At 36.6% G+C, this 25388-nt stretch overlaps 1 protein-coding gene across 1 annotated transcript in view; it reads left to right on the top strand.

The window, feature by feature from the left end:
• The window catches only part of LOC121422567 (unconventional myosin-X-like), a 121085-nt gene that overhangs the window by 46503 nt on the left and 49194 nt on the right, over positions 1 to 25388 (top strand). Inside the window, exon 2 of the mRNA XM_041617713.1 lies at positions 12001 to 12132. Coding sequence (XP_041473647.1) covers positions 12001 to 12132 — 132 coding nt within the window. The remainder of the gene's footprint in view (positions 1 to 12000; positions 12133 to 25388) is intronic.

Genomic DNA, 25388 nt, shown 5'->3' on the forward strand with positions numbered 1-25388 from the left:
CTTCTTCTGAAGGTCTCTTCGAGGAAATAGGTCGAAGATATTCTGTTTGTTTGACTATTTTGGTCTGGTGTAGGCATAGTCATGAACAGTCAAAACTGTCTATTAAGGCCACTTAAAGGAAACATTAAAAGTGACCACTTTACTCGTGGCCTTTAAAAGCAGGTTCTACAACACATACTTGAAAGTTATTTTTGTAAGACAGGTTATTACTATAATCAGGTGTCCACTATTAACAGCTTCGACATGAATGTAATTCCTTGCATGGCTGGCAGAAAGGCGTTAGCGTGATTTTCTACAAAAAATTTTTTTTTTTAGTGCTAGAGTTTTGATAGCTCTTTCATTCGGTATAACTGTAATTGCCTACATTGATGTAATATAACACATTGTAAAAGGGCACAAGCACTCGCTGTCAGACGTTTTACTAAAAAACTTCTTTCCAGGACTTGTGTGTGTGTGTGTTAACGCTCTTCTGACAGCTGCGCGACAAATTGTACCAATTAAATTTTGATACTCATTTTAAACCACATGTATACTCCAAATTTGAAACTAACCAATTGAAGATATTGGACCTGCATACATGTAAAGTCAAAAGATGTGAGAGAAAGCAATACTCAGTCATTGATAAAGGCCTATATTTCTTTTTTTTCTATATGACTTACTACTTGATGGTACAACAAACCTCATGTTTGGATACCTGATTACCTGTTTGCATTTCATAATGCAATACTAATATATGTATATATTTATTCACTGAGGTCTTGTTCACTCTTTTCATAAAATACATTACAGGGTTTCAGGATAAATAGAATTTCTAAAGATGTGTGCTGTTGTAGGAAGCTGCAAGTACACATGTAAGCTAGCTCCTTGAAGGCTTGAAACAGCGTATATGTTTGTTTTAAACATGTCTCATAAGTATGTAAGTAAATATCTGTGAGCGCATTAAAAGTAGTCTGAGTAAACATTTAATGCATGAATAATAGAATTCTTTTGAGTGGGGGAGGTTAATGGTCAAATTCAATAGAGATTGTACCATCAAGGAACGTTTTGATTCATTGTACTGAATTAGCATGATGTTTCTTGTTTCTACTTGAGTACTCTTGTTCTTGTGATGAGTTACCAAATCTTTCAGTGCTTTCCTTTTCAATTGATATACTGAACAACGTTAATATTAAATAAACCAAGTTAGTAAATGAAATTAACTCGCTTTGCTTTGGGTGATATAATTAGAGTGATAACAATAATGGCAATGATAATGGTAATGACACTGAAAATATGATAGTAATGATAGTAATTATATTAATAACATTGGTGATAATGATGATTGGGATGATGCATATTACGAAGATCTTAAATCATACACTCTAAATCTCAAGAATTTGACCTGTGCTTAAAGTTACCGACCGAACATTGAATTTAATTTAAACCCTTTTGGATTGGAATTTAAATACTGTGAATTTGAATTGAAAACTAAAGGCTTTGAATTTAGATATTTTAAGATTTAAACGTTTTCCTTAGGATTAAAACTGAATCCAGCATTTAACTTGTCAGTATTCACATTTCACAGTCAATCTGGATTAACTCTGGATTAACTTGAATGACACAAATGCTCATACATTTAAGAATCTTTAGTTTTATAAAATGATGATATAAGTATCGCATTTTGTTCGTATAATTTACATTACCCAATTTTTGCAAATGTAAGGTCATTAATTTTGTTCATTTTTCTTTGTAATTGTATTGATGTATTTTTGATTTGTTTGTGAAAAATGGAAAGAAAATTAATTCATTAGCTAGTTGAAATAAGCAAAAAGCTGTCCTGCAGAGTTCCTACGGGAGTTACCATAACAGAAACAGAAACTAGACCTCAAATTTAAATAAAAACAAACAAGTTCATACCCAGTCACTGTCTCATCAAGTATTCTATATGGCAGATGATATATTGAGCACATTCTTCTTTATTTAGTTCACAAACATATAAAACAGATATTTTGCCCCTTTGTGTACATAAAATGAGAGAATGACATATTTGGACAGCTAGATGAGGACAATAGCTATTGTTGAGAGATAATAATGATGTATGCTTTATCGCCCAATGTTCCAGTTGAAAGATTTATCGTGTTTACTCAGATGATACAATCATATTTGATTTTATCAGAGAGACAGACAGAAAATCTCTATGGTATGTTTCATATACATTTCAAATCAGGTATTTCATTTTGAATATTCACACTGCCCCAAAACACAGTTCCCTGAATATACGCTGGATGTACTATAGGTGTGAACTGGACTTGTGCATTCATAAATCAATGTGATTGCAAAGTTTTTGCTGATTTATTAATATACAACACTAAAGGTTAGAAAATGGCTATTAAATGAGAATGTTAACTCTTCACCATGTGCATAGGCCTAACAACTTATTTGTTGATACCAAATGCTATGTTAATTATAGGCCTATCAAAATATTAAAAAATAGAATGGGTTAAGATTGAATATTCTTCATTGAATAATCCTTTATCAGTTTTTCCCAGTATCAGAGTCTTTAATCAAGAAAGTTATATACCAGCTTGGCGTTTACCAGCAAAAAATGCTGTCCTGCCGAGTTCCTACGAGTTCCTACGGGAGTTACCACAAAACAGAAAACAGAAAGTGAGATATCATTTTTTTTGCTTTGGCAGATTTAGAAGAATGAAAATAGTAAAGGGTGTTAAAACCTCAGTCCTGGCAATTTCTGTCCTCATTCTACTGTGATAAGAAGTTCAGAATTTTGTAGATTTTTAAAGCCATGTTTATGAGGAAAGATTGCATTGTGCAGGCTTGCATGTTTGCAACATATTCCTAAACACACCCTGAAATACCTGGATTGTGTGTAGACCATATGTTTGATTATTATACAAATTATACAAAATATCATACAAATGCAGCTACATATATCCATGGCTACACACTGCAATCTTTAATGAATTTCATTCAGCTATATTTGCATGCCTTATTAAGTCTATATGTTCATGCTCCTTGATATTTGTTTTTCTGATTAAACATGGGATTTTATCTTAGATGGAGGGATCTGTTCGTGCAAGCAATGATACAAGAAATAAATTTGTTTAACCCTTTTTTGCATTACGAACAGTCAAATTTAGTCAAGAGCACAAAGTAGGTTGCATATATAATAATGATATCAATGTTGGTCATTCGTAAAGACTGTGAGGCTCTTTCATTCTTCATGATAATTTCTTTTATTAAATTATAATTTTGGGAATTCTGCTAATTGTTAGAATTGGTTTGCAGAAGAAAAGTAGAAGTACTTAACTATTTTTGTAATCTTTTCAGTATTATCAGAGGTGCTTTCCAGTACTTCTTAAATTATAAGGAAAAAAACCTACATACATGTTGATTTATTTATTATAAAAATAACGCTCAGTGTCAGAAATATTTCATCTTATCTACTCTGTTGTTTAACATATAAACCTACCAATTGTTTGTTGAAGAAAAAATCTCCATTCTTTTTACATGCAATTTCCTTACAAGCAACAGTTTTTATACAAATTTGTGTGAGTGTTTACCGCATGATATTACGAGCCTGAGAGCAATGCACTTCTTATATCTGTTGCATTTGGTGCTTCAATCCTTTTATCATGGCATAGGTACTTCTCTATTCATTCAAATCGTGTACGCGTACTGTTTGTTATCTGATGCTCTGGGGAGTATAATATACCATATGGATTTTGGTGGAAATAAGGATTTTTTAAAGCTTTCCTATGACTGCACTATTTTAGTACCTCTTTAATCCCTTGCCGTATGTATTACCACTGTATATTGCATTAGAAGCACTTCAATTTCATATTAGAATAACCCCTTTTGCGAGAAGTGCCATCGAGATACAGATCCATTACACGCTCCTCATTTGCACATTAAATTTCAATTCTAGTAGTACATTGAACACAGATTTTCCCATCTGTGGGGAAATAGCATTATTGCACATTCGCACAATGTTCTGAGATATTTTGTGTGGGGCATAAAAGCTAACAATATGTAAAAAAGTGTATGTATTTTTACAATATATGTTTTTTTTTTCAAATTTGGAAAAGTGCTGAATTTTGGGCCTTTTTTTTATTGAAATGCAACTATGGCGGGGGGGGGGGTGGGGGGCAAAAACAATGATGGATTTAACGCAAATATCAATGTGCCATATGATGATTTTGTATCTGTTGTTGAATCTTGAACATTGCTTGGAGCAGATCTTTGGCCAACTTTAAGAGGAAAGATGATCATTTCATTGCATTCCGTTTGGGGAATTTTTGGGTGATTTGCACTGCGATGAGGGTGAACTTGCCCACCACCCTTTTGTATTTCCTGTGCTGGTGCTCTGAAATATTTTGCTGCCTCGTGCTACAAGATGGAGTGACAAGAACATATGAGAGTGATGTCTGCAGTGATTTCATTAAATGTGTAATTAATATTTCATCGTGGCAGCATCCTTCAGAGAGGAACAAATTATCTTGATTGGCAATGTGTGAGTGTCTCCTGATAGCTCATCACCCTGTATTGGAGAGGATTGAACATGTTACTCCAGCATCAAGGGGGGGGGGTACAAAGAGGGATAGAGAGGGAGGATGGGATTGAGATAATATCAAAGATGATTGGAAGGTGTTACTGCAGCACCAAGAAGGGGGAGGAAAATTATCTTGAAAGCTTTCCTCATCACAAGCTTCAAAGATGATTGGAAAGTATTACTTCAGCACCAAGAGGATGGGGGGGGGGGGGTAGAGAGGGAGGGGGGTAGAGAGGGAGGGGGGTAGAGAGGGAGGGTGGGAGGGAGATTATCTTGATAGATTTCCTTATCACAATCATCAAAGATGCTTGGAAGGTGTTACTCCAGCACCAAGAGGATGGGGGGTAGAGAGGGAGGGGGGGTAGAGAGGGAGGGTGGGAGGGAGATTATCTTGATAGATTTCTTTATCACAAGCTTCAAAGATGCTTGGAAGGTGTTACTCCAGCACCAAGAAGGAAGGGGGGGGGTGGGCAAAGGGTATAGAGGGAGGGGGAGGGGTAGAGAGGGTGGGTGGGAGATTATCTTGATAGCTTTCCTAATCACAAGCATCAAAGATGCTTGGAAGGTGTTAGTGCAGCGTCAAGAAAGATATAAACACTGAGAGAATTAATATGTAACAGGGAAAGGGAAAAGGGTGGGAGTGGATGGAGGATGGGTGGGGGGGGGGGAAGGGAGATTATTTTGATAGATCTCTTCATCATTATGCATTGAAAAGATTTGGTAGATGTTACTGCAGCATCAAGTAAGGGGAGGATAGAGCAGGAGAGGGATGGAGAGAGAGATGAAGAGGGAGGGGAGGGGTGGAGGGAGGGAGGGAGAAGAGAGGGGAGGGAGGAGGGAAAGAGGGAGAGAGAGAACGAGAGAGTATGTGTAAGATATAATAGCCAGAGAGAGGGAGAGATAGGAATAGAAAGAATAGGATTGGAGAGAGAGGGAGGGTGATAAGAATCTGTGCCAAGCTAGAGACAAAGGATCAAAGCAAAAGCACGACAGAAACATTCCCAATTCAATAGAAGTTGACGAGGGTACGTGATCATCGGCACTTTCCATCCGGTAAAGGGTCGCTGAAGAGCGTAAAGGCAGCCGTGCGGAGATTTGAAATACCCTTGTTTCTGGAGATGACTGATGGATGTGACATTTTAAGTGGTGGGATGAAGCATGGCTGATATTAATTAAACTCCATCTGATGGAATGGAAGCTTCATTCATAGATCCTCATAGGCATACAAATATCTTGTTAGCAAATGGTTATTGGAATTAAAAATTTGAAATCCTATTTTCCTCTGTGAGCTATTCTATGGCAGAAACGTGGTGAAACAAAGTAAAATATTGAAAGACACAGATTCTGTTGCCTTGATTGATGCCTTGAATAAGTCAAACCACTTTGATAGGATTAATAATTTGGGAGTGGGATTTTGCAGCCTACTTGTTGGGACATATTTGTTTTGTTTTTCATTGAACAGGTTGTAAATATTTTCTTTCCAATATGCTTCAGTTTTGAGTGCATTTCAGAGTGCATTCTCTCATTTGACCTAATTTTCTTGTCATTTTTCAGGATTCATGCAGAATTAGTTTTGTAGCTTTGTAAATTTTGACAGATATTGGACATTTTGCATTAGCAGGGAAAGGGGCATTGTTTGATTTCATATAAGCAAAAATAATATAAAAATGATATAAAGAGAATTGATTTGGTTATTATACAGATCAGTCCCATTTATGTATCGATCTATGGTTATTTGTTGGGAAGATTAGCTTGCTTAACTAATCTTTGATTCATCTAGGGCTGGAGGGAAGGTACGTAATTAAACAGCAATGATCCCATTCGCATTCTGACTGCTGGGACCCCTCATGGGGCAAATCGTAGCATAACCAAAATTAACCCATCATGGGCCCAGGGTGAAAGCTCTGCGCATCAGTCGTAACAAAATGAGTCCCTTATCTGATCGGAGCATATTGACAACCTGAACAAGTATCCCTCTATCAGCTGACAATCTTAACTCAAGAGCTCAACTGTCAGGGCTCCGCAGCGCAGCATCCGATGATGATGATGATGATTCTTATCGAAATCTTCAGGTGTAAAACTGCAAAAGAGGAGAAATTGTCTGCAAAAAGTGGTAATGCCAGCTAGGAGTGGTAGTAAACGAGAGCTTTCTCTGGAATTTCAACTGGGAAACTGTCAGGCAGAAGATGATAACCATCTATCATCGAAAGGAACCCTCGTCTTCGGGAGCTAGCGGACGTGCATCTTCTGTCATCGCCATGGTGATGGTGACTGGCTAGAAACTCATTTGTAGGAGCTTGCCCCTAAGATGCGCGGCTCGCTTAATGTCTTCTTGTCTTTTTCTCACCTCATTAAATCCTGGCAATCAGTGCTTGTCGGCATTAATCACCCCATGGATAATGATCTTGACTTATTGAAAGACATTAATAACCGGTATTTTTCGTTGTCTGAGATAATAAAAAAGAAATCTGTAATGCTTTAAAAGGATAGTTCAGATGTTTAATGATGGAAAAAATGATTAAGTACAATGATGAGATATCACAGTCTAATACTAATCATGATTCTGTAAACTGTTTCAATAGATGAGTCGATAAACAAATATACCTCTCTGGTCAACTCAATGACATCTACATGAAAGTAGTAATTCTTGATTTCTTAATGAAAGGAAATGTTTATTGACAAACATTTCAAGGCTTTGATTAAAATGTTTAAGCTAAAAAGTAATTCGTAGGGCCATAGTCATTACCGGAGGACAGACAGAAAGAAAAACAGGGAGAGAGGGTGAGGGAGAGAGAAAGAGATGGAAGGGGGGGGGTAGAACAAGAGATGGGATAGCATATATTGCTATAAGTCCTATTGTTGCTGCTTATACTAACCCATGGCGAAAACCTGTACCATAGAAACAAAGCTTTGAAATTAATTACATGTATGTGTATCCAATCTCAACCCATCATGAATTTAATCTGCTGAAAGTCAAGTTCAGAGATTTGCATGGAGATCACATGCACATAATACATGTGGTGTCTGTTGCATGCAATCAGGCTATTAATCTAAAGTGATAGAGCTGCATGTATCCATACTGTTGATCTTTACTATATTTACATCTTCTTTAGATAGTAATCACCCCTGCTGGATCGAACACAGTGCCACGAGGTGTGTTCACACTGTGGACTGTGGTAAGATCATGATTCATACAGTGAATATGCATAATGACAGTGTGGAAACGATTACACACTGTCGACACCTCTAGAATGTGAGTGATCATAGTGTATTCACAGTGTTGACTATGTGAAAATGTTATTCGCAGTATTAAAATGCTCAAATTTGACAGTATGAAGACAGTGCTACACTGTGAACACCTTGATAGTGTGAGTGCTCACACCGTGTTCTCACAATGCCATTGGACTGTGATTCCCACTGTTATAATGCTCAAATCGTCACAGTGTGGAAATAATTACACACTGTGGATACCTTTACAATGTGAGTGTTGAAATTGTGTTCACATAGTAGACTCTGTGAAGATGTTGTTCACACTGTCAGAATACGATTCAACAGTGTTAAGGCAATTCCACACTGAACACCACTAATGTGAATGTTTGCAGTGTGTTGACACAGAATATTTAAAATGTGATTCCCACTATTGAATTGCTGGAAATTCAACAGTGTTAATACAATACCACATTGTGATCGGTGTTAGTGTTCACAGTGTTTTTGCACGGTGCCAGTGGACTTTGTGAACATGTAATTCACTCTGTTAAAATGCTCAAATTGGACAGTGTCAAAATGACACACTGTGTGGACCCCTACGGTCGAAGTGGTCACAGTGTGTTTGCACAATGCCTGTGGAGTGTGAAAATATGGTTAACACTGTTTGAATGCTCAATTAGTTTGGTGATGATTTCATGGTCGGCACTGTTCCATACTGTGAACGCTTTATGGGATATAGCAGTGATTTAGGAATGTAGTGGAAGGCGGGGTAAGTTGAGCCATCAGCCACAGGCCAATAATGAATGAGTCAGACATTGTGGTGGTGTCATGTATTGATGACCCATAGCAAACCCCTAACCCCACCACATTGTTTTCAACTTTGAAACAAAAAGTATTTTTTTAGAGGGAAAAATATGAATTTCAACCAAAAAAGTAAAAAAGAGTGTGAAATAGATAAGTGCTTTATAAACACACACGTCTTTAAATATAATAAAGACATGATAACAACATTATTAGTCCAGGTATGGATCTTCATTCTTGTCATAGATTTTTATATGATGGATGCATAATAAATGTGTGGATACAAAATTATCGCACTAAGTTCGGACTGGGGTAAGTTGAGCCAAACAGCATGGGGCAAGTTGAGCCATGGTAATTCCTATGGTAATGTATCTTAAAAAACAAACAAACCATAAAAATCGATTGAAATGCTGGCTAAAAGGAAGAAACTTACATGGCTGCTCCTTTCCTTTTAAAGGATATTAGTATTTATAGAGAATTAGCAAGTGAAATAACTTTAGACAAAAAATTGACATCCCGGTTGTCCCCTCATACATTTTTTACCTAGTTTTTGTGGCTCTACTTCCCCAGAAGGTGGCTCAAACTTACCCCATATATGGGGCAAGTTGAGCCATTTGACATTGTTTTTTTCAAAGGTCACGATGACTTTCAGTGTTGGGATAGAAAGTTATATATAGGTGGAAAATATTTCAGAAGAATTAAATTTCAAGGCAAGGTACTTATTTCAACAAGATTATTAATCATATCAATTCTAACATGCAAAAAGCAAAAACTGTCACAACTTACCCCGCCTTCCCCTACTTTTCTTTCATCCTAAAAAATATTCAATTTGAACGAACAGGCAGATGTGAAATTAGCAAGTTAATAGTAAATTTTATATTCATTTTCAAGTCCTTGAAATGTGTGAGGAATTGTGAATGATTAATTCAGTTTACCTTGTCTGTTGAATTTGCATACATGCATGTAGATGATAATTTTTACTTTTATGTGAATTAAGTTCTTGGCATCTAGTTTTAAAATGATGCAATAGATTGACAATGAGTTGGGCATCAATTGTTTCTGTAAAATGAATTGTCACTCCATGTACCCCCCAATAAATGTCAATTGCTGTTGGGCGAAAACATGTCACGCAAAGCTTCATGATCTGCTTCGACACACAAGTCATTCACCTCAAAATGTATACGTAATATCAATGTTATCAGACACAATGGTTAGGACAGGTGTTTGTAACATTCTAAGAAATGACAATGCAATTTTACACGTTCAGTGAGATCCAAGCAAATATACTGCACCATTAAACATTGGTCAATTTTGCTTCTCATCTAGCAATTATCTTAATTTCAGTCTATAATTGATCTCGCCCACTTACTGCTTAGAATCTGACCCTTTCTGTATTTGATTCACAGCCAAAGATTGTTCCACGAAAGATGGGATTTGAATGTCGGGGTTATATCTTTATATTCAATGTATTCGGATTGAATGCTTGTGGTAGTGTTACAGACACCTGCCTCCAGCTATAAATAAGCATCATTGTCATTGTTTTGGGGGTGTATTCTATTTGAGCTTGGCTTTCCACTGATGACTAGTAGAAAAAGTGACTTCTGTCTTAAGATTGCCACCATCCAAAATGTTATTCCCTTGTATAAATTTTGGTAGAGATGTGAGACCACCCAGAGGCAAGATCTCATTCTATGGCTCTTCATCCTTTGTTACTTCTTCAACACTAGCTATTCACCTTTTTATTCCAGTTCATGTGAACCATATAATGTCCCTCAGTCATTAAAACACTTTCCATTGCTGGAAAGGACCGACCGCATACCTCTTTATGATGCGATCCCCATCTCCCTTCCAACATCCTCTTCCCTCCCTATACTTCCTCTCTCAAAGGTGTTAAGGGGTTGGCTCCAATGTTTAAGTACTTAAGTACTCACTCCAAACATCCATTCATTATTCTCATTCGGACATAGAGAGACACATGAAAGTCGGGGTAACACAACCAGGGGGAAAGCAGGTGATTTTTCAGCTGCACTGATCGAGTTCCTGGGGAGCAAAGGACTTGGCCGTTCACACATCGTCATGTTGATTGACTTCTAGTGTCAAGTAGCATGGCTTAGAAGGGCTTTGGTTTCTCTCACCTGTGCCCAGGTCAAGATGACACAGATCACGACCCCCCCCAACTCCTTGAAATGGGGTCAATAGGGGTAATACTTTACCCCCTCCTTTACCCCCATCACACCTTTATATCGCACAAGTGGATGAGCTTTAACATTGCAATGAATGGTGATTTCCAGCGCTCTTGGGCATTTGGGGGGGGGGGCTAAATCACCCCCAGCCTCCGGTGTAATTCCCCCCCCTGCTTTCTATCTATGTGTTATTCAAACAGCATTTCCAGCAAGGGGTTTCAAACTGAAGAGCTAATTTTTGATGAACAATGGAAAGAGATACATACTCATTCATGCCAAGGTCTAGTGGTAAATACATTGAGCATGAAACAGACATTTCTGAGTTAACCTTCGTATACTGTACACGCTTCTCATTTTCACAATAAATAGGGTAACTTTACACGGTATAGCAACCCCCAGTATCATGGAAACTGCTTGGGTAGGGGATGTACCCCTCCCTGGAATCGCAAGTTTATGTATAGCACAGTCTATGAAAGAACATTGTCAGGGAATTGTTAGTTTGAAACCAATATATCCAACATATCCCTTCTTGCATCATAGGAGAGATCGTGCCTGACTCGTGAAGTTTATGGATATAATTTGAAGGCCATGGAGATGAAAATCAATAAATTTGCTCATAGATTTGTGTGATGTGTGAATGAGAATGAACCTTGAATTATGGAAGGGATCATGAAATTATTATATTGGAGAGAGGAGAGTGTGCTATAATGTGATAAGCAGGAGACCATGAATTTGAAAGGGTTATTTTCTCCGTTTTCTATCATTTAGGCCTACTAAATCGGGTGAAAAGGAAATGTTGAAAATTGATATATTGAAACATGAAAGCCAGGAGGAGGTCTTATTAAGGTCATCAGATTCAAACTTTCAGGACTTCAAATCAAATTTGCAAAGTGATAACTGCAATTCAAGCTATAAATATGACTAATATTTTCAACATTTCAACCATTTTCCTCCAGTGAGACATGCAATCATATGACTTAATTAAGTTAATGATTTGATATTTGTTAAAAAAAATCTAGGCCCATTTTCATAAAAATTGAATAAGTCTAGTGATTACCTAATTGCAAAGGCCAAATGTACACAATTAGGTGAATACTAGACCAAATCTTTCATGAATATGGGCCCTGACTTACAGGAATGTTTTGATTGCCAATCCAAGGACATCACAAGTTTACGTAGTCCAAGACAGATCAGAAAGTCGGAAATTAAATTTTCTTTTACATCGATGAATTTTTAATATGGTCCTCCTTTTCTTGTCAGATTCTGTGAATGAGGTTCAGGTTCTGAAGGAGCAGTTGAGGGTCCTGAGTGCAGAGATGATCAGTTTAAGACAGGCCCTTGGATTTCATCAAAGACCTGGATCACACCCAAGACATGCCATCAACAACCAAGGTATGTAAAGACGCAAACAATAACAAATCAAATTGAAGCTATACAAAACAGAGCAGCTTGATTTGTAACTGGGGACTCTTCTAGGTATAACAGTGTCTCGGTCATGAAGCAGAGGCTTGACTGGGAACCGATGCATCCTGCGGGTCGCCTAGCCATTTCAGTACGAAAAGTCCTGAGCTGGACCAAAGGTCCCTTCGGAAATCTTCCAGAAGCTTCATTCCCATCTCCACCAGCAAAAACTGTTACAAGTATTCGCTCATCCCAAGAACCATCCCTGACTGGAACTCCCTCAGTCCCCCAACCATTGAAATCAAGGGGCACCAAAACTTTCAAGCGAAACATGCTTCAAATCTACCTAAAGCAAAGCAAAGACTTAATTAGAAGGCATCTTCTCTCTCTTCGCGCCATCAACACCTGCGCACTTCCTGCCCGGTTGGCTCCTACTGTGGGGTGTTGGGCAGTATACCCCAAAAGAAGTAGAAAAAAAAGCCAACTATCGGAACTTTTCAACTTCACTTTTCGACTTAAAATATCGCACGCACTGCATATTTTACACAGCGTGCACTTGAGCCATCACCCTTATGTCAGCCACACAGGAATTGAAAATGATAGTGTAAACACAACCTACCACCCTCCTACCAGCAAGGCGACGAATTAGATCCTGCTATTAGAAACTGTCTTTCGTTCTGTTTGTTACAAGAAATCATGCGGTGATGGTAGGATTGGAGATTGATCAAAATATTGGTAGTGTACATCATGAGGTGTCAAAGTATGATTAGCTGTCTCTACTTGCCAGGATATGAATCCACAGAAAAATCTGTATGCATTTTGTGTGTAGTTGACATCTGATGATTAAAAAAATATATTTACAAAGCTATGATTATGGTCTGATTTTTCAAGAATTCATGCATTGCTAAGCATGGCTGATATTCAGTTGAACATGAACAATCCCTTTCATTTGATTTGTTTATTCTTTTCACCATTTTGTTTGAAAAAAATGTGAGTGTGGATCTTGATGGATTAAAAGATGGGTTTATAGGGTGTCCAATTATTATCTGGTGATTAAAAAAGGCTATTTTCAAAACTTCGCTTACTGAAGTGCCTATCATGCTTATGGTCTGATTTTTTAAGAATTCATGCATTGCTAAGCACAACTGATTTCAACATGAACAATACCTTTCATCGATTTCTGTTCCTTTTCTCTTTTCCATCAACATGATAGAAAACCACAAAATCTCATCAAAAGATGAAAAAATCATTAATTAAATCTGTGATACTTTGGGAGAAGGTAGTGGTTGACTTTTTGGGTACAGTGTTACAGGCATTAAAGAATTGAGGCTTAATTTGTTTACCTTTATAGATCTGAATTACTCTCACACTTTTCTAGGATTTAGAATAAATCCATAATGCCTGGAGTGACAAGCTGAACAAACAAATTATTCTTATTCCTCAGGATTAGTTTTAAATTTAAACTAAATTAAAATCTCACAAATTTTAGATTCAAATACACAAGGATTAAATCAAAATTTAACGTTTGGTTGTTCTCTATCCACAGTAGATTAGGGTCCCGTCTAACAAAGAGCTGTGATTGATCCGATCAATCGCAACTATGGACTGCCAGCAATATCGACATCTAATATGCATGTTTGTTCAAAATATTTTCTAGCCATGGGTATATTCATGCATTCAATGTTTTCTTGAAAATTCCCTGTGCTTCTCTTTACAAAGGACATTGTGCAAATTTCCTGTAGAAAAAATTATTTCATAGAGTTATAATTAACTGGATCAATCGTGGTCTTTGAAATGTAGTGTGCAGATGCTCGTGCAACTCTCTACCTCTCCACCTTCTTGTTTACCATGTCTAAGTAGGCATTACATATTATTGGCCATGAAAGAAATTGTCATTTTCATTAATTTCCATCAAAGTTCTTATGAATAAAAAATTCTTTGGTATTTTCCCCCTCCATTGGTGGGTTTTGTCTGAATGTTCCCTATCGTGTTATAATGAAGTTATTACCGTGTTTACACAGTGACACGGCTCGGGGGTTCGACACGCGAGCCGAGTCAATGTGTAAACACGGTATATGTTGCCATACAGAGAGGGTATACAGCCTTGAGAATTTTCTTTTCAGCGAAGAGATATCAGAAAATTCTCTCTTTCGTGACAGTAGGTGGTTTCAAACCGCCTCGATCACAAGAATCCCCGTTAAATTACGAGAACTTTCTAAGGCTAAAAAATACCCGTTAATTATTCCTGCATTCACACCGCCCCGAAACACATCCTCCGGGATAAGTTCCCGAAGTTACGAGCATGCGCATTATGGTCTGATAAGCAGGCAAGGCGCGAGATTCAAAATCACTAGCCCAGCAGCCACCCACGCCGCCGCGCCCAACGACACGCTGGGCTAAAAGTTCCCGTAAATTGCTTTCACATCGCCAAAATACCTGCTACCTTGGAAAAATCCCCACGAAAGTTCTCGTAATTTCGCCAAGTACCCACTATTTAGCGGGTATTTTCTTTCGGGGAAATTACGCGTAGTTTGCTTTCACATTACCAAAATACCTGGTATTTTCTGATCGGGGTAAATTTCCTGATCAGAGAATACCTGGAACTGGCGAACTTCGAGGCGGTCTGAAACCACCTAGTGATCATGTATTTATCAAAGTTCATACTCATGCCCAAATCTCCATGTTCTCCAGCAATAATCAGGTTATGTTGCTAAGAAGTCACAGACATCCTTGAATATCCTGTTTTCAGGGAGGAAAATTTCTGCTAAATGCTCGTGCTCCAATGATTATCAAATTATGTTGCTCTGTGGAGGAATAAAAAATGACATGCTTCCTTGAAAATATTGTCTTCAGTTAAAAAAAAATGATGAAGATATAAGAAGAAGGGAAAAAAAGAGTCCTTACTTAGTCTAAAGGCACAGACCCTTTGGGTTTTTTGCATTGGGCATATTGTAGGGTCTGAAGTATTGAGACTATATTCACACATGTACTGTTGCTACTTCTCTATGGCACAGAGTTTGAAGCCTAGTCTTTAATCTAGACATTGTATAATTTATTGAAGTGTCAAATTTCAGTCTGTGCTTACAGACTACTTCATCTCACGCATAACTGAGTATCTGGGTTGTCATTTAAAGGAACTTATTAAGATATTTGAATATTTATCAAAGATATATATTTCATTTTAAAATATAAATCACCAGCATCATGAGAGCATGACTATGTGAATTGTGCTGTCTATTGCCGATAAAAAGCCTTCAAGGTATAAATAATTAGGTCGGGGATTTATTTAAATGGACTGGGCGAATTGAGAATTTTTCACCAAGATCTTTGCATTCTTAGCAGTGACATTGAAAGATTTTAATCTAGAAATTCAGAGAAGAACGGACAATGAAATAAATAAAAACATGAGACAAGATGTAACAGGGAATTGGTATTGACATTGAAAGACAGGATTAGTCTTTAGGTTAATACTCTTATGAAATTAGAACATTTCTATCAAATGAAATCTAATGCTACCTTGAAATATTGTCAGATCCTGATCTTCCAGAATTGGCTCAATCTAGATGCTGTCAATAATTGTGCATAATTATTTTCAAAGGTTACAATAAAACTAATTTATGTAAGAAAAGTAAAGAATAAGTATGGTATGCATTATTCACCTGGGGAGCATTTCATAAAAGGACCTGTCAGACGTTATATCTGAAAGTTACCATGGTAACAGTGACTCTCAGCCAACCATTCTCAAGGAAAGTTGTGAGACTTGACAACTTGTTGGATGAAAATGTTGATGAATGCTCCCCATCTTTTTGCAGGGATCGCTAGCTAGACTAATTCAGTATAATATAAGACCTATGTACCTTATTTTAAAATCATACATACCGGATATAGGACTGTCGAAAGTTATGATGATTGGCATGTAAACTCTTGACTCTAACAGTATATTAATAAATCAGGATAGATATGATATAACATGTCACGTGTCATTATTTCAAGCTTATTGATTTCTTTTACTCAATAATTGAGTTCAGTTTGCAGTTGACTGAGTAATGATAGCATGGAATTTCTGAATAGATACATCATTCATGTACATATTTTTATTCAAGTTTGTAGCCTAGAATACTATTTAAAAATATGAAAATTGGTTTAATAGATTCCTTTGATATGCTGGAGCAGGTTATCCTCATATTCCTACCTTATAACATTCATAGCTCAATTCATTGCATCTTATGAATTTTTGCATCAAGTTTTGTATCACCACCTCGGCTTCTTAACCAAGCAATCATTTCATTCTCTATTTTGTAAAAAAGTTTCTTTTCAATCTATCATTGATTAGATTACCGTTTACACTTTTGACTGCCGCTCAAGCGTGAAATAGGATATTGAATTGGCAACTAAAAACATTTACCTGATTTTCCAAACTACTTTTTGGAAAGCATATTGCCAAAAATAATCACTTCATGCTGGGGAAATGCATTTTAGTTTGGAAACTTTATACTAAGGACTTGTCTTGTTTCCATGGTGATGGCATGCTACATTAGAATTCAATTTGAGCATTAAATTAAAAGGTTACCTGGACAAGGTTACAGCGTTCCCGAACAATGTTCAAATTGACTTAATGTTTGAACATTCCGGCATGTTTAAGTGGGGGAAATTGATTCTGTGACAAAAATCACGATGTTATTGGGCCAGCAGTCCTTCCTCAGATTTTATGCCTTGGTGTTTGGGTGTGACATCCTGGCGAATAGGGATTAGACACGCAGCGGCTATTTGGTGCTAGCGGAGCGTTCAAACGTTGCAGGTGTCTTAGGTAAATGTTACAAGTTAGTACCAAGTCATGGAGTGGACCGTAATCTGTTTTCTTTTGGGGAGTAAGTGAAGTGAGCGAGTCAATATTGTTTTGGGTTTGTACAGGTGGAGTTGTGTTGCGAATAGAATTCCAGAACTGAAATGGATGATAGACATGAAAGAATACAAAGTATTTTTGGGGTTGGGGAGGTTAGTGAGAGAAAGAGGGGGGGGGGGGCAAAATATACATAGGGGAGTGAGGAGGACAAAAATTACATAGGTGTGATGTAAAAAAAGAAATGCAAAAAGAGAGAAAAGGGTCAATGATTTATAAAACTGCAAAACTTTCTTTTGGAGAGGTAAAACTTTTTTTTCAAGGATTTTTTTCGTGAAATAGTGAAATAGATTTTAGGGCAAGTATTTTCAACTTTTCAAAAATGTACTTGCTCGACAGGACAAGTGCTTCTAAAAAGTTATGTAGCACTCTGCTATGAGAAATAGAGACTTCACCTTTCTCAAGATTGAACAAAATTGAACTAGTCTGGAAGGATTTGCATGAATGTAGGATATAATTTTAGAGGTGTAGAGGTGTTGTGGCTCAGTGGTCTTCGGACTTTGAACCACAAGGTCCAGGGTTCAAATCCCACTGTAGCACTAGTGTCCTTTGGCAAGGTGTTTATCTACATTTGCCACTCTTGATCCAGGTGTAGTAAATGGGCACCAGGTAGGAAGGAATCCTTAATGCTCAATGCGCCCGATCAGGGTAGCCGTGCTAAAGCCAGGGTAATAGTATGCAGCACTTACAAACATTTGCATTAAGCGCTAGATAAAAAATGTTGCTTATTATTATTTTAGATTCAAATTCAAGTGTATCCTCAAAATATTGAGTCAAATTAGGTGAAACTCTAGCTACATTATTACATTGCAAAACTGTTTGATAAGTTCTTTGTTAATCCTGTCATTTATTGCTGATGGGGCAGCCACTTGCTTTCATGTTGAAATGAGTATTGATGCAATTTATATGGCTTATGACAGTGAAAATGGGAACTTCTGGAGCACTTTTCACAACTTAAGGTCAAGGTTAAGATCTAGTGATCAAAATATGTCTTTGTTATTACTCCTTGGTGAATTAACTCTAATAATCTGAATTCAACCCCAAATAGTCTCATACCCAATTTATCATAATTCAGTGATCCCCGACACAAAGAGTTTCCTTTTTTGCAGAGTCAGTGGAAGTCATACACTTGATGAATGAAGCAAGCTCTTTGTGAGAGCTTGGGTTTGAATGGATACAGGCAGTCTCAAAACAAATTATGAAATGCCAAAGTGGTTTTAACTGTGTCATAATTGGGAAGATTGATTTTAGATCTCTCTCTCTCTCCTGAAGGTTTTGAAGGACTAGCTGTGGTAGGAGATTGATTTATGAGTAGCTTATCCTCAAAGAAAACAGACTCTTGAGTTCTTGTTGGGGCGTTACCTTTGCCATTGTTGAACACAATGACTTGAAACCAAGTTGGCTACTGAAACTTCAAGTCCATTATTTGTTTACCAATGAATGAGTGAGATCCACAACTCAAGTTGTGGCAATATAGGCAATGCAACCTATGTTGCCTACATGTTTCCACAAAGTCTATCTAGAACTATAATATTCCTACATTGACAGAACATTTTTGTCTGTATTGTAACATTAACTTCTCCAAGAGATTGACTTTCTATGTGAAGCTTTCATCTTGTAGGACTTCATGAAAACTTAAATCTAAATGATAAAGCTCTTTTCTTGATTCAGAAGTCATTCTCAGAAGTGCAACTTTGGTCAATTTCGGACTATTGCACTATTCTAAAAGCGGAACGCAGAACAAACGAGGCATAGCAGGCTATCTGAAATGCGGTCAATACAGTCACGAGTAATTCATTCTAATAAAGCAATTTTCTTACTTGTATGGGGAGTTTGGCACCAGAATGTGAAAGGAATAGCACGTCATCGTGGCTTCCAAAACAAGGCTGGTATTTGTATTTGTGAAGATTTCCACCTATGTTTGTGTGGAGCTGGTTTTATCTAAAAATCTCCTCCCATTTTCTAAGGTCATGAAGTAATAGGTTTTTGCCATATTTAGCTAATTGCTTTTAGTCTGCAGTATGATGATGCAGCGAATGAAAGGAAATATTTCTACTATTGTGAAGCCATTCAAAATCATACAGTGCTTTCAATTTGATTTTGAATAAATTCATTCTTTGCTGGAGCAATCTGTAATTAACAGACAACATCAGATAGTTGTCAGATGGATGTATATGTTACAGATAATTCATTTAGGATATACCCAAGAGGAGGACATAATAATAATAGGTGAGTCTTGGTTTGCTCATAATATTCCATGGTCCACCATTTAGACTAATGCTTTGGTTATGGTTTGGGGTGCCACCAGAAACGAAGGATGTACTTCATTTAATTGGTCATGATTGAAATTTAGAAAGGGATTATTGAGATGAAAAAGGGGAAAATAGAGGGTTATTAAATATAAAAAGAGGAAGAAAGAAAATGGGTCAGAGATGGGGGTGGGAAAGGAGAAATTGTGAGAGAGAGAGAAAGAGAAAAAAGATTTGACTAAGATTAATCATATGACTTAAAAGTAAAGATTGTATAATTAAGTGACTTTTTACTAAAGATAAAAATCTTCAAATATAACAGAGACCAGCAGATCAACTTAAGACATTAAAGCGACGGATGTAGAAGGCGGAGACACTCTCTAAGGATTCCGTATTCAGAAAGTAGACCAATAACAACTGAAGTATCAAAAGACGGTGTAATTAATGGGATTAGATATGGCAGATTTCTAATGCTTTGAGGTCAGTTAAAGGAGGAGAATGGTTTAATGACATAATTTGACGATAAAAAGCATCTTTTTCGAGCAAGAGTGATTGAGTTTAATATGAAGGGCCTATTGAAATCTACCTGTCTTGGGATCACACCTATGTGACAAATGACCTCAGCGCACAATTAAAGAACCTGGATTGGGGTCGACTTCTTAAACTATAAAGTGTACTGGTGACCTCTAAAACAGCGATTAGAATTTTATTGGCCTATAGCTTACAAATCCTCTCCTCCACTCAATGGAGTGACTGGTAATAAAAAATCTTTTCCGGTTCTTGGATTAATCATGTACTTCTGTGGTTATGCACTTTTTGAAATAGAGTATCTTCTTGTACAAATCAACAATCAGATTAATCAAGATCATCTCATTTTCAAGTTTCTCTACAGCACATTTATCATCCCCCATATATGTCCATTTACATTTTTAACTGTAATTTTTTTTGCATGATGTGCATGTGCAGTAGGCCTATATATTGCAGGGATGGAAAGTAAATTTATCTTCAGCAATATTTTCCTCTATGAAGATGAGCAATTTACAAAAATTGGATTTTTGAACACCCCCCAGAATAATGGAATCATAAGCAATGTGACCAAACTATTTGAAAAATAAATATATCCTTCATTATAAAATATATTTCTTGAAATATGAAGTAATATATCTAAAGATGTCTCATTCATATAATGAAGTATGGAAATATGTATTTTGAAAAGAATCAATTGGCATCATTAACATTATAGATAAACTATCCGAAACAGATGCATGTTTTTGTTCGGAAGTATGAAATTGTATTTATTGAAAAACACAAAATGGAATTGTTAGCATTGTGGACAGTGGCTAAACAATTTAAAGAAGATTTTTCTTTCATTATTTCAAAGTGTGGAAATTTCGTGAAATGAATAAAATGATACATGTATCTGTGTCTGAATTGCAGTATTTCAAGAAAATATCATCCAAAATTCTCAGAAGTATGGAAATGGCTGAACTTGAGAAAGAACATGAAACATCATTTAGCATTGTGGCTAAACTCTTTCAAGAAGTTTTCTCTTGGGTCTGTGTTGGTAAAACCATGGATATGCCTCCTTGCCCGATAGTACTCTAAGCACTCAAATGAAGATTTCTATGTGATCTGTTTCACATCACCTGGTAGCTAAGATCTCAAGCAGATATACCGTTTCCATCTAGAACCCATCCTCCATGCATCTCTTGACCTGATCTCCATGAGGAGTTAGAGGACTCGAGTCTCCTGAGCCAGGGCTGGGTTGCCAGTCAGGCCAAGTATTCTTGGCTTCATCCTTGACAAAGATCATGGGTGCAATTTACACTGAAAATATAACTGTCATAGACTGGGACTGGGATGTTAGTTAGATCGAGTATTAGCTACATTCATTACAAAGAGGATAAGTGAAATATAATCTTGTCTGAAATTTTGACATTTGAAATTTACTCGTAATTTTTTTTGTTATTCAACCCAACTAATCAATGTGATATAGGCCTACATTTTCAAAAAGTAATATTAAAAATTGAAGAAGTATACAGGGATGGTAATGCTTGAGTTACCACAGACATTCTGTTATTTTATCTATTTAAGAAATATTTAGATGGAATTTGTTTCAAGATTAAAACATGTTGACTGTTACAGAGAGTTCCTTGTATCAGCGTAGGCAATAGGTTAATACATCTTGCAAACAATTTTACTTGCACGATATTTAAGATAATGATGACATGCAAAAATGTATTGAAAAATAGAAGAAATGAAATTGAAGTTTGAGGAACAAAGAATAAGAAATAAAACAATTTCTTCTTCCGTGGATAAAGAAGACAGCAAGTTAAAGGTAAATACCAGTTGTGGTAACGATATCAAAATGAGTTCATATAGAATCCAATGAAATGACCACCAAAGTGTCTGTTTGTATAAATAAAACATATGTGCCAAAGGATTCTGGAAGAAATTTTGTAATCGCTGAGAAATCAGCAAATAAGCACAGGATTCGGGTCAAGCGTCGGGCCGACATTCAAAGCAATAATACACTGTCCAATGTGCGCTTATCTGTGTTGGCGATCTTCAGTGTGAACATTTTTCAGCGTAGATTTCAAGATTTCACAAAGTTTAGTTTATGTAACTGTACCAGATCTAGATCCTCGATGATATACTGATAATTAAGCCTGGTTTTACAGACTTTCTCATGAAATCAGTGTTTACTGCGACTACTGGCATTTCTCTTTAAGATAATGATGAAATGCAAAAATGTATTGAAAAATGGAAGAAATGAATTTGAAGTTGAGGGACAAGGAAAGTGAAATAAAACAATTTCTTCTTCTGTGGACAGAGAAGGAGGGCAGCCACCATGAAATACTTGTATGAAGTAAAAAATGGTGAGTAGAATCGAAAATGAAGTAAAATGGATAGAGACTGGGCAGTTTACCAAATATTTGCATAGCATATATCCTAGCTGCACAAACAGTGGCCCAAAAGAGTAATAATATCATGCCAACGTGCTTCTCATCAGCTGGACATGATAGCTCCTTTTATTAATTTTCTCAAAAGCTTTACTTCAATATTATCAACAATCCATTTAGTAATAAAAAAAGGCAATTTTCATTATCAAAGGAACTGAAAGGGATGACATTCGGCAAACAGTTTGTTGAAAGGTAATTAAATATTTTTAATTGGTTGCAATTGTAGTAGCAAACTCCTGGCATCATGGTGTCTTGGGCGTTTATTCTGTGAAATTTTTTTTTTATGCTGGGTTTTCAAAATATATATTTTTTCCAGTTGAGGGCTTTTATCTTGTCAAAATTGATTGCTTGTTAAGAGGGGTATGCTGTCAATGAAGGAAGTGCTATTAGAATTTTATATTAATGATACAAATATTTATGTCTATATATGGTATACAATTTGTTTTTGTTTGATGGAAGTGAAATAAATAAATTTGAATTTGAATGTATATTTTCTATTATCATCTTAATGTTTTTATTCATTCAGTCTATTTAAAATATGAATTTATACATTGAATTAAAATTTGTGAAAATATAACTTATTTGTGTGTCAAAATAACCCTCATTCAATCTAGACTAAATGCTGCATACAAGAGTTTCTTGGTTTATTATATGTCTTTTCATCGGAATGTGCATTTTCAAGAATGGAATTATTCAACCCTGAAAGTTTTGCTCTCTTTTCTTTTTCCATGTACGTCACATTTACAGTTAGCGCTTTCACAATTGCATACCAATAACCAAGAAAATCTTATTTTCATTATCCACACTCTTTATAGTTGAATTTCCATCTAAGCTTACACAGAACATGCAGTGGGGACAAATTTATACAACTTCCTCCTGTTTTTTGCAAGATGAAGAAAATAAGAATGATGACAAGAATTATTCAAGGTAGAAATGCAGTGATGCATACTTTAGCATGTGACAAGATCCATTAAGGTAACGTGCATGAAACAAATCTTCATTTTAAAAGAAGACTTCACCATCCAAGATAGATAGGAGAATCGTGGAGTATTGAAGCAGATGATGCGTCACCATGGTGATCAGAGAATGTGGATTTCATGCTAGTTGTAGCGTGAAAGTGACTGCTGGGGTGCCACGAAAACTAGTGAATATTTCATGAATATAGGAGCTTTGTGCGAGAGGATCCCATTGTGTTGTCATGGTAAATGTGGTAGATTTTTTTAAGCAGACATTGAGTTTCTCTATTAAGAGAATAAAAGCCTCATATCTTTACTGAAGGAATTACCTGAGGATTTTATGTGGCAATTTCGACAATAAAAGTTTGAAGTTACTACCTCAAAAATAATGATGGGAATATTATCTGATGAGAAATGATAAGAACCTATTATCAGTCTTGTTTCTTAAAGGAGAGAGTTGTCAAGTGGAAGACCATGAGAAAGAGAAGCAATAGGGAGACTTTATTATTGGTGATAAATATGAGTAAATTTACAAGACAAGTCAGAATATACTGGCATGAATATTTTATGATATTGTTTTATTCAAGTTTTTGTCTAATATAATTTTTTGTCTAGTTTAGACAGACACATTAAAATTTGTATATTTGTATTTTCCTAGGTGAAAAAAAGGTTATTTGGGCATATTTGAACCATGAAAACAAGAGCCCTGAAAGAGTTGTTGCTGAAACCGAGCAGTGTACGATAGAACAGTAACCTGGGTTGATACATTAAATCTACGATAAGGACTATAATTCATTATCACAGTGTGTAGGTATGCCAATGAACTCAATGCGTAGGATAAAACTGAACTTGAGACCTTTCTCAAAATCAGAGCAAGATATCTTATCAAATATATCCCTCCGGCCAAACTTGTAGATAGATTCATTAAGGAGACCTTGTAAGCATGGATTGAAAAAAACACTTTATGACACACTGTCATATATATCAGCATCTCGGAGACACTGATGATGTGCTGATGAATCTGAGCAAGATTAGCTTTCCCTTTGATCAATGGTGACTGCATCAAGGGGTGCAATGGTGTCCTCATAGCAACCATCCCCGGAGGGATGCGACGAGGAGGAAGCAACACCGTCAGATGTATCATAATAACTGGATCATATCATAATTACATGATCACATCACTGTCCCTCCAAGGCATCCAGTCGGGCTTCTTTCCCTGGCGGTTCAACACTCTCCATCAGACGGCGCTCATAATTGCGCCACCTGGTGTAAAGTTCTTCCAGCATCCCATATCTCCCTTGGACTCCCTTTGAAACCTGAGTTGCACCACCGTGGGGTGTGAGCTGCGCACCTTTGGCCAGAAGTGTCCCATGCTTGTATCCATTGTGGACCCAGGTGTCAGGTCTAATGTTTCCCCTCTCCCGAAATGGGCTCCCCCGCGTTGGCACTGTTTATGAACTAATATGGGTGGGATTAGTTTCAAACTCAATATTTGGGGAAACATTTTGCCTTGTTTTCCCTCCACTTCTGCCTCGGCTAGAGTTACAGTTCAAATTCTCTCCTGGTACGGAGCTGGTGAGCTTTATGAGCTGATTTCATTCTTATGAAATCCTTTGATGTTTCAGATGCTGAATAATGCATGCTCACAAAGTCAAGAAATAGATCCAGAGTTAACACTTGAGCAGAAGTGTTGCTATATCTTGGCCCGAGGATTGCATTTCTGCATCTTTGATGTGTTTCCCTTGGCTGTGTGACCTATATGCACCCATAGAAAGCATGGTGAAAGACACATTGGCAACCAAGACCCCAAACAATATGTACATTTCACTTTTTCAGTAAACTAATAGCAGATTTTTTTTCATCAAATGAGCTTATTTATAAATATGTATCGAATCAGTGTGGGGAATTTGTGACATGGAATCGCTGAGGATAACAAGCCCTTTCTAACAAAAAGTTGCAAACAAGATTCAAATCAGACCTTATATATATATATACACTCCCCTCCAAAAGTTTGGGAACACCTGCATTCAGTGTGTGTTTTTCTATACTTGGTAGACTTTATTGATATTCAGGCTCATAGCACAGGTGAATTTTTGATTTAAAGTGAAGATTATACAGCAGTGTAAATTTTGTTATTGATTCAAACAAATTTATACTCTCTTAAATGGCTGGCTACCAG

The sequence above is a fragment of the Lytechinus variegatus genome, chromosome 10 (genome assembly GCF_018143015.1).
Source record: "Lytechinus variegatus isolate NC3 chromosome 10, Lvar_3.0, whole genome shotgun sequence".
Classification (NCBI taxonomy): domain Eukaryota; kingdom Metazoa; phylum Echinodermata; class Echinoidea; order Temnopleuroida; family Toxopneustidae; genus Lytechinus; species Lytechinus variegatus.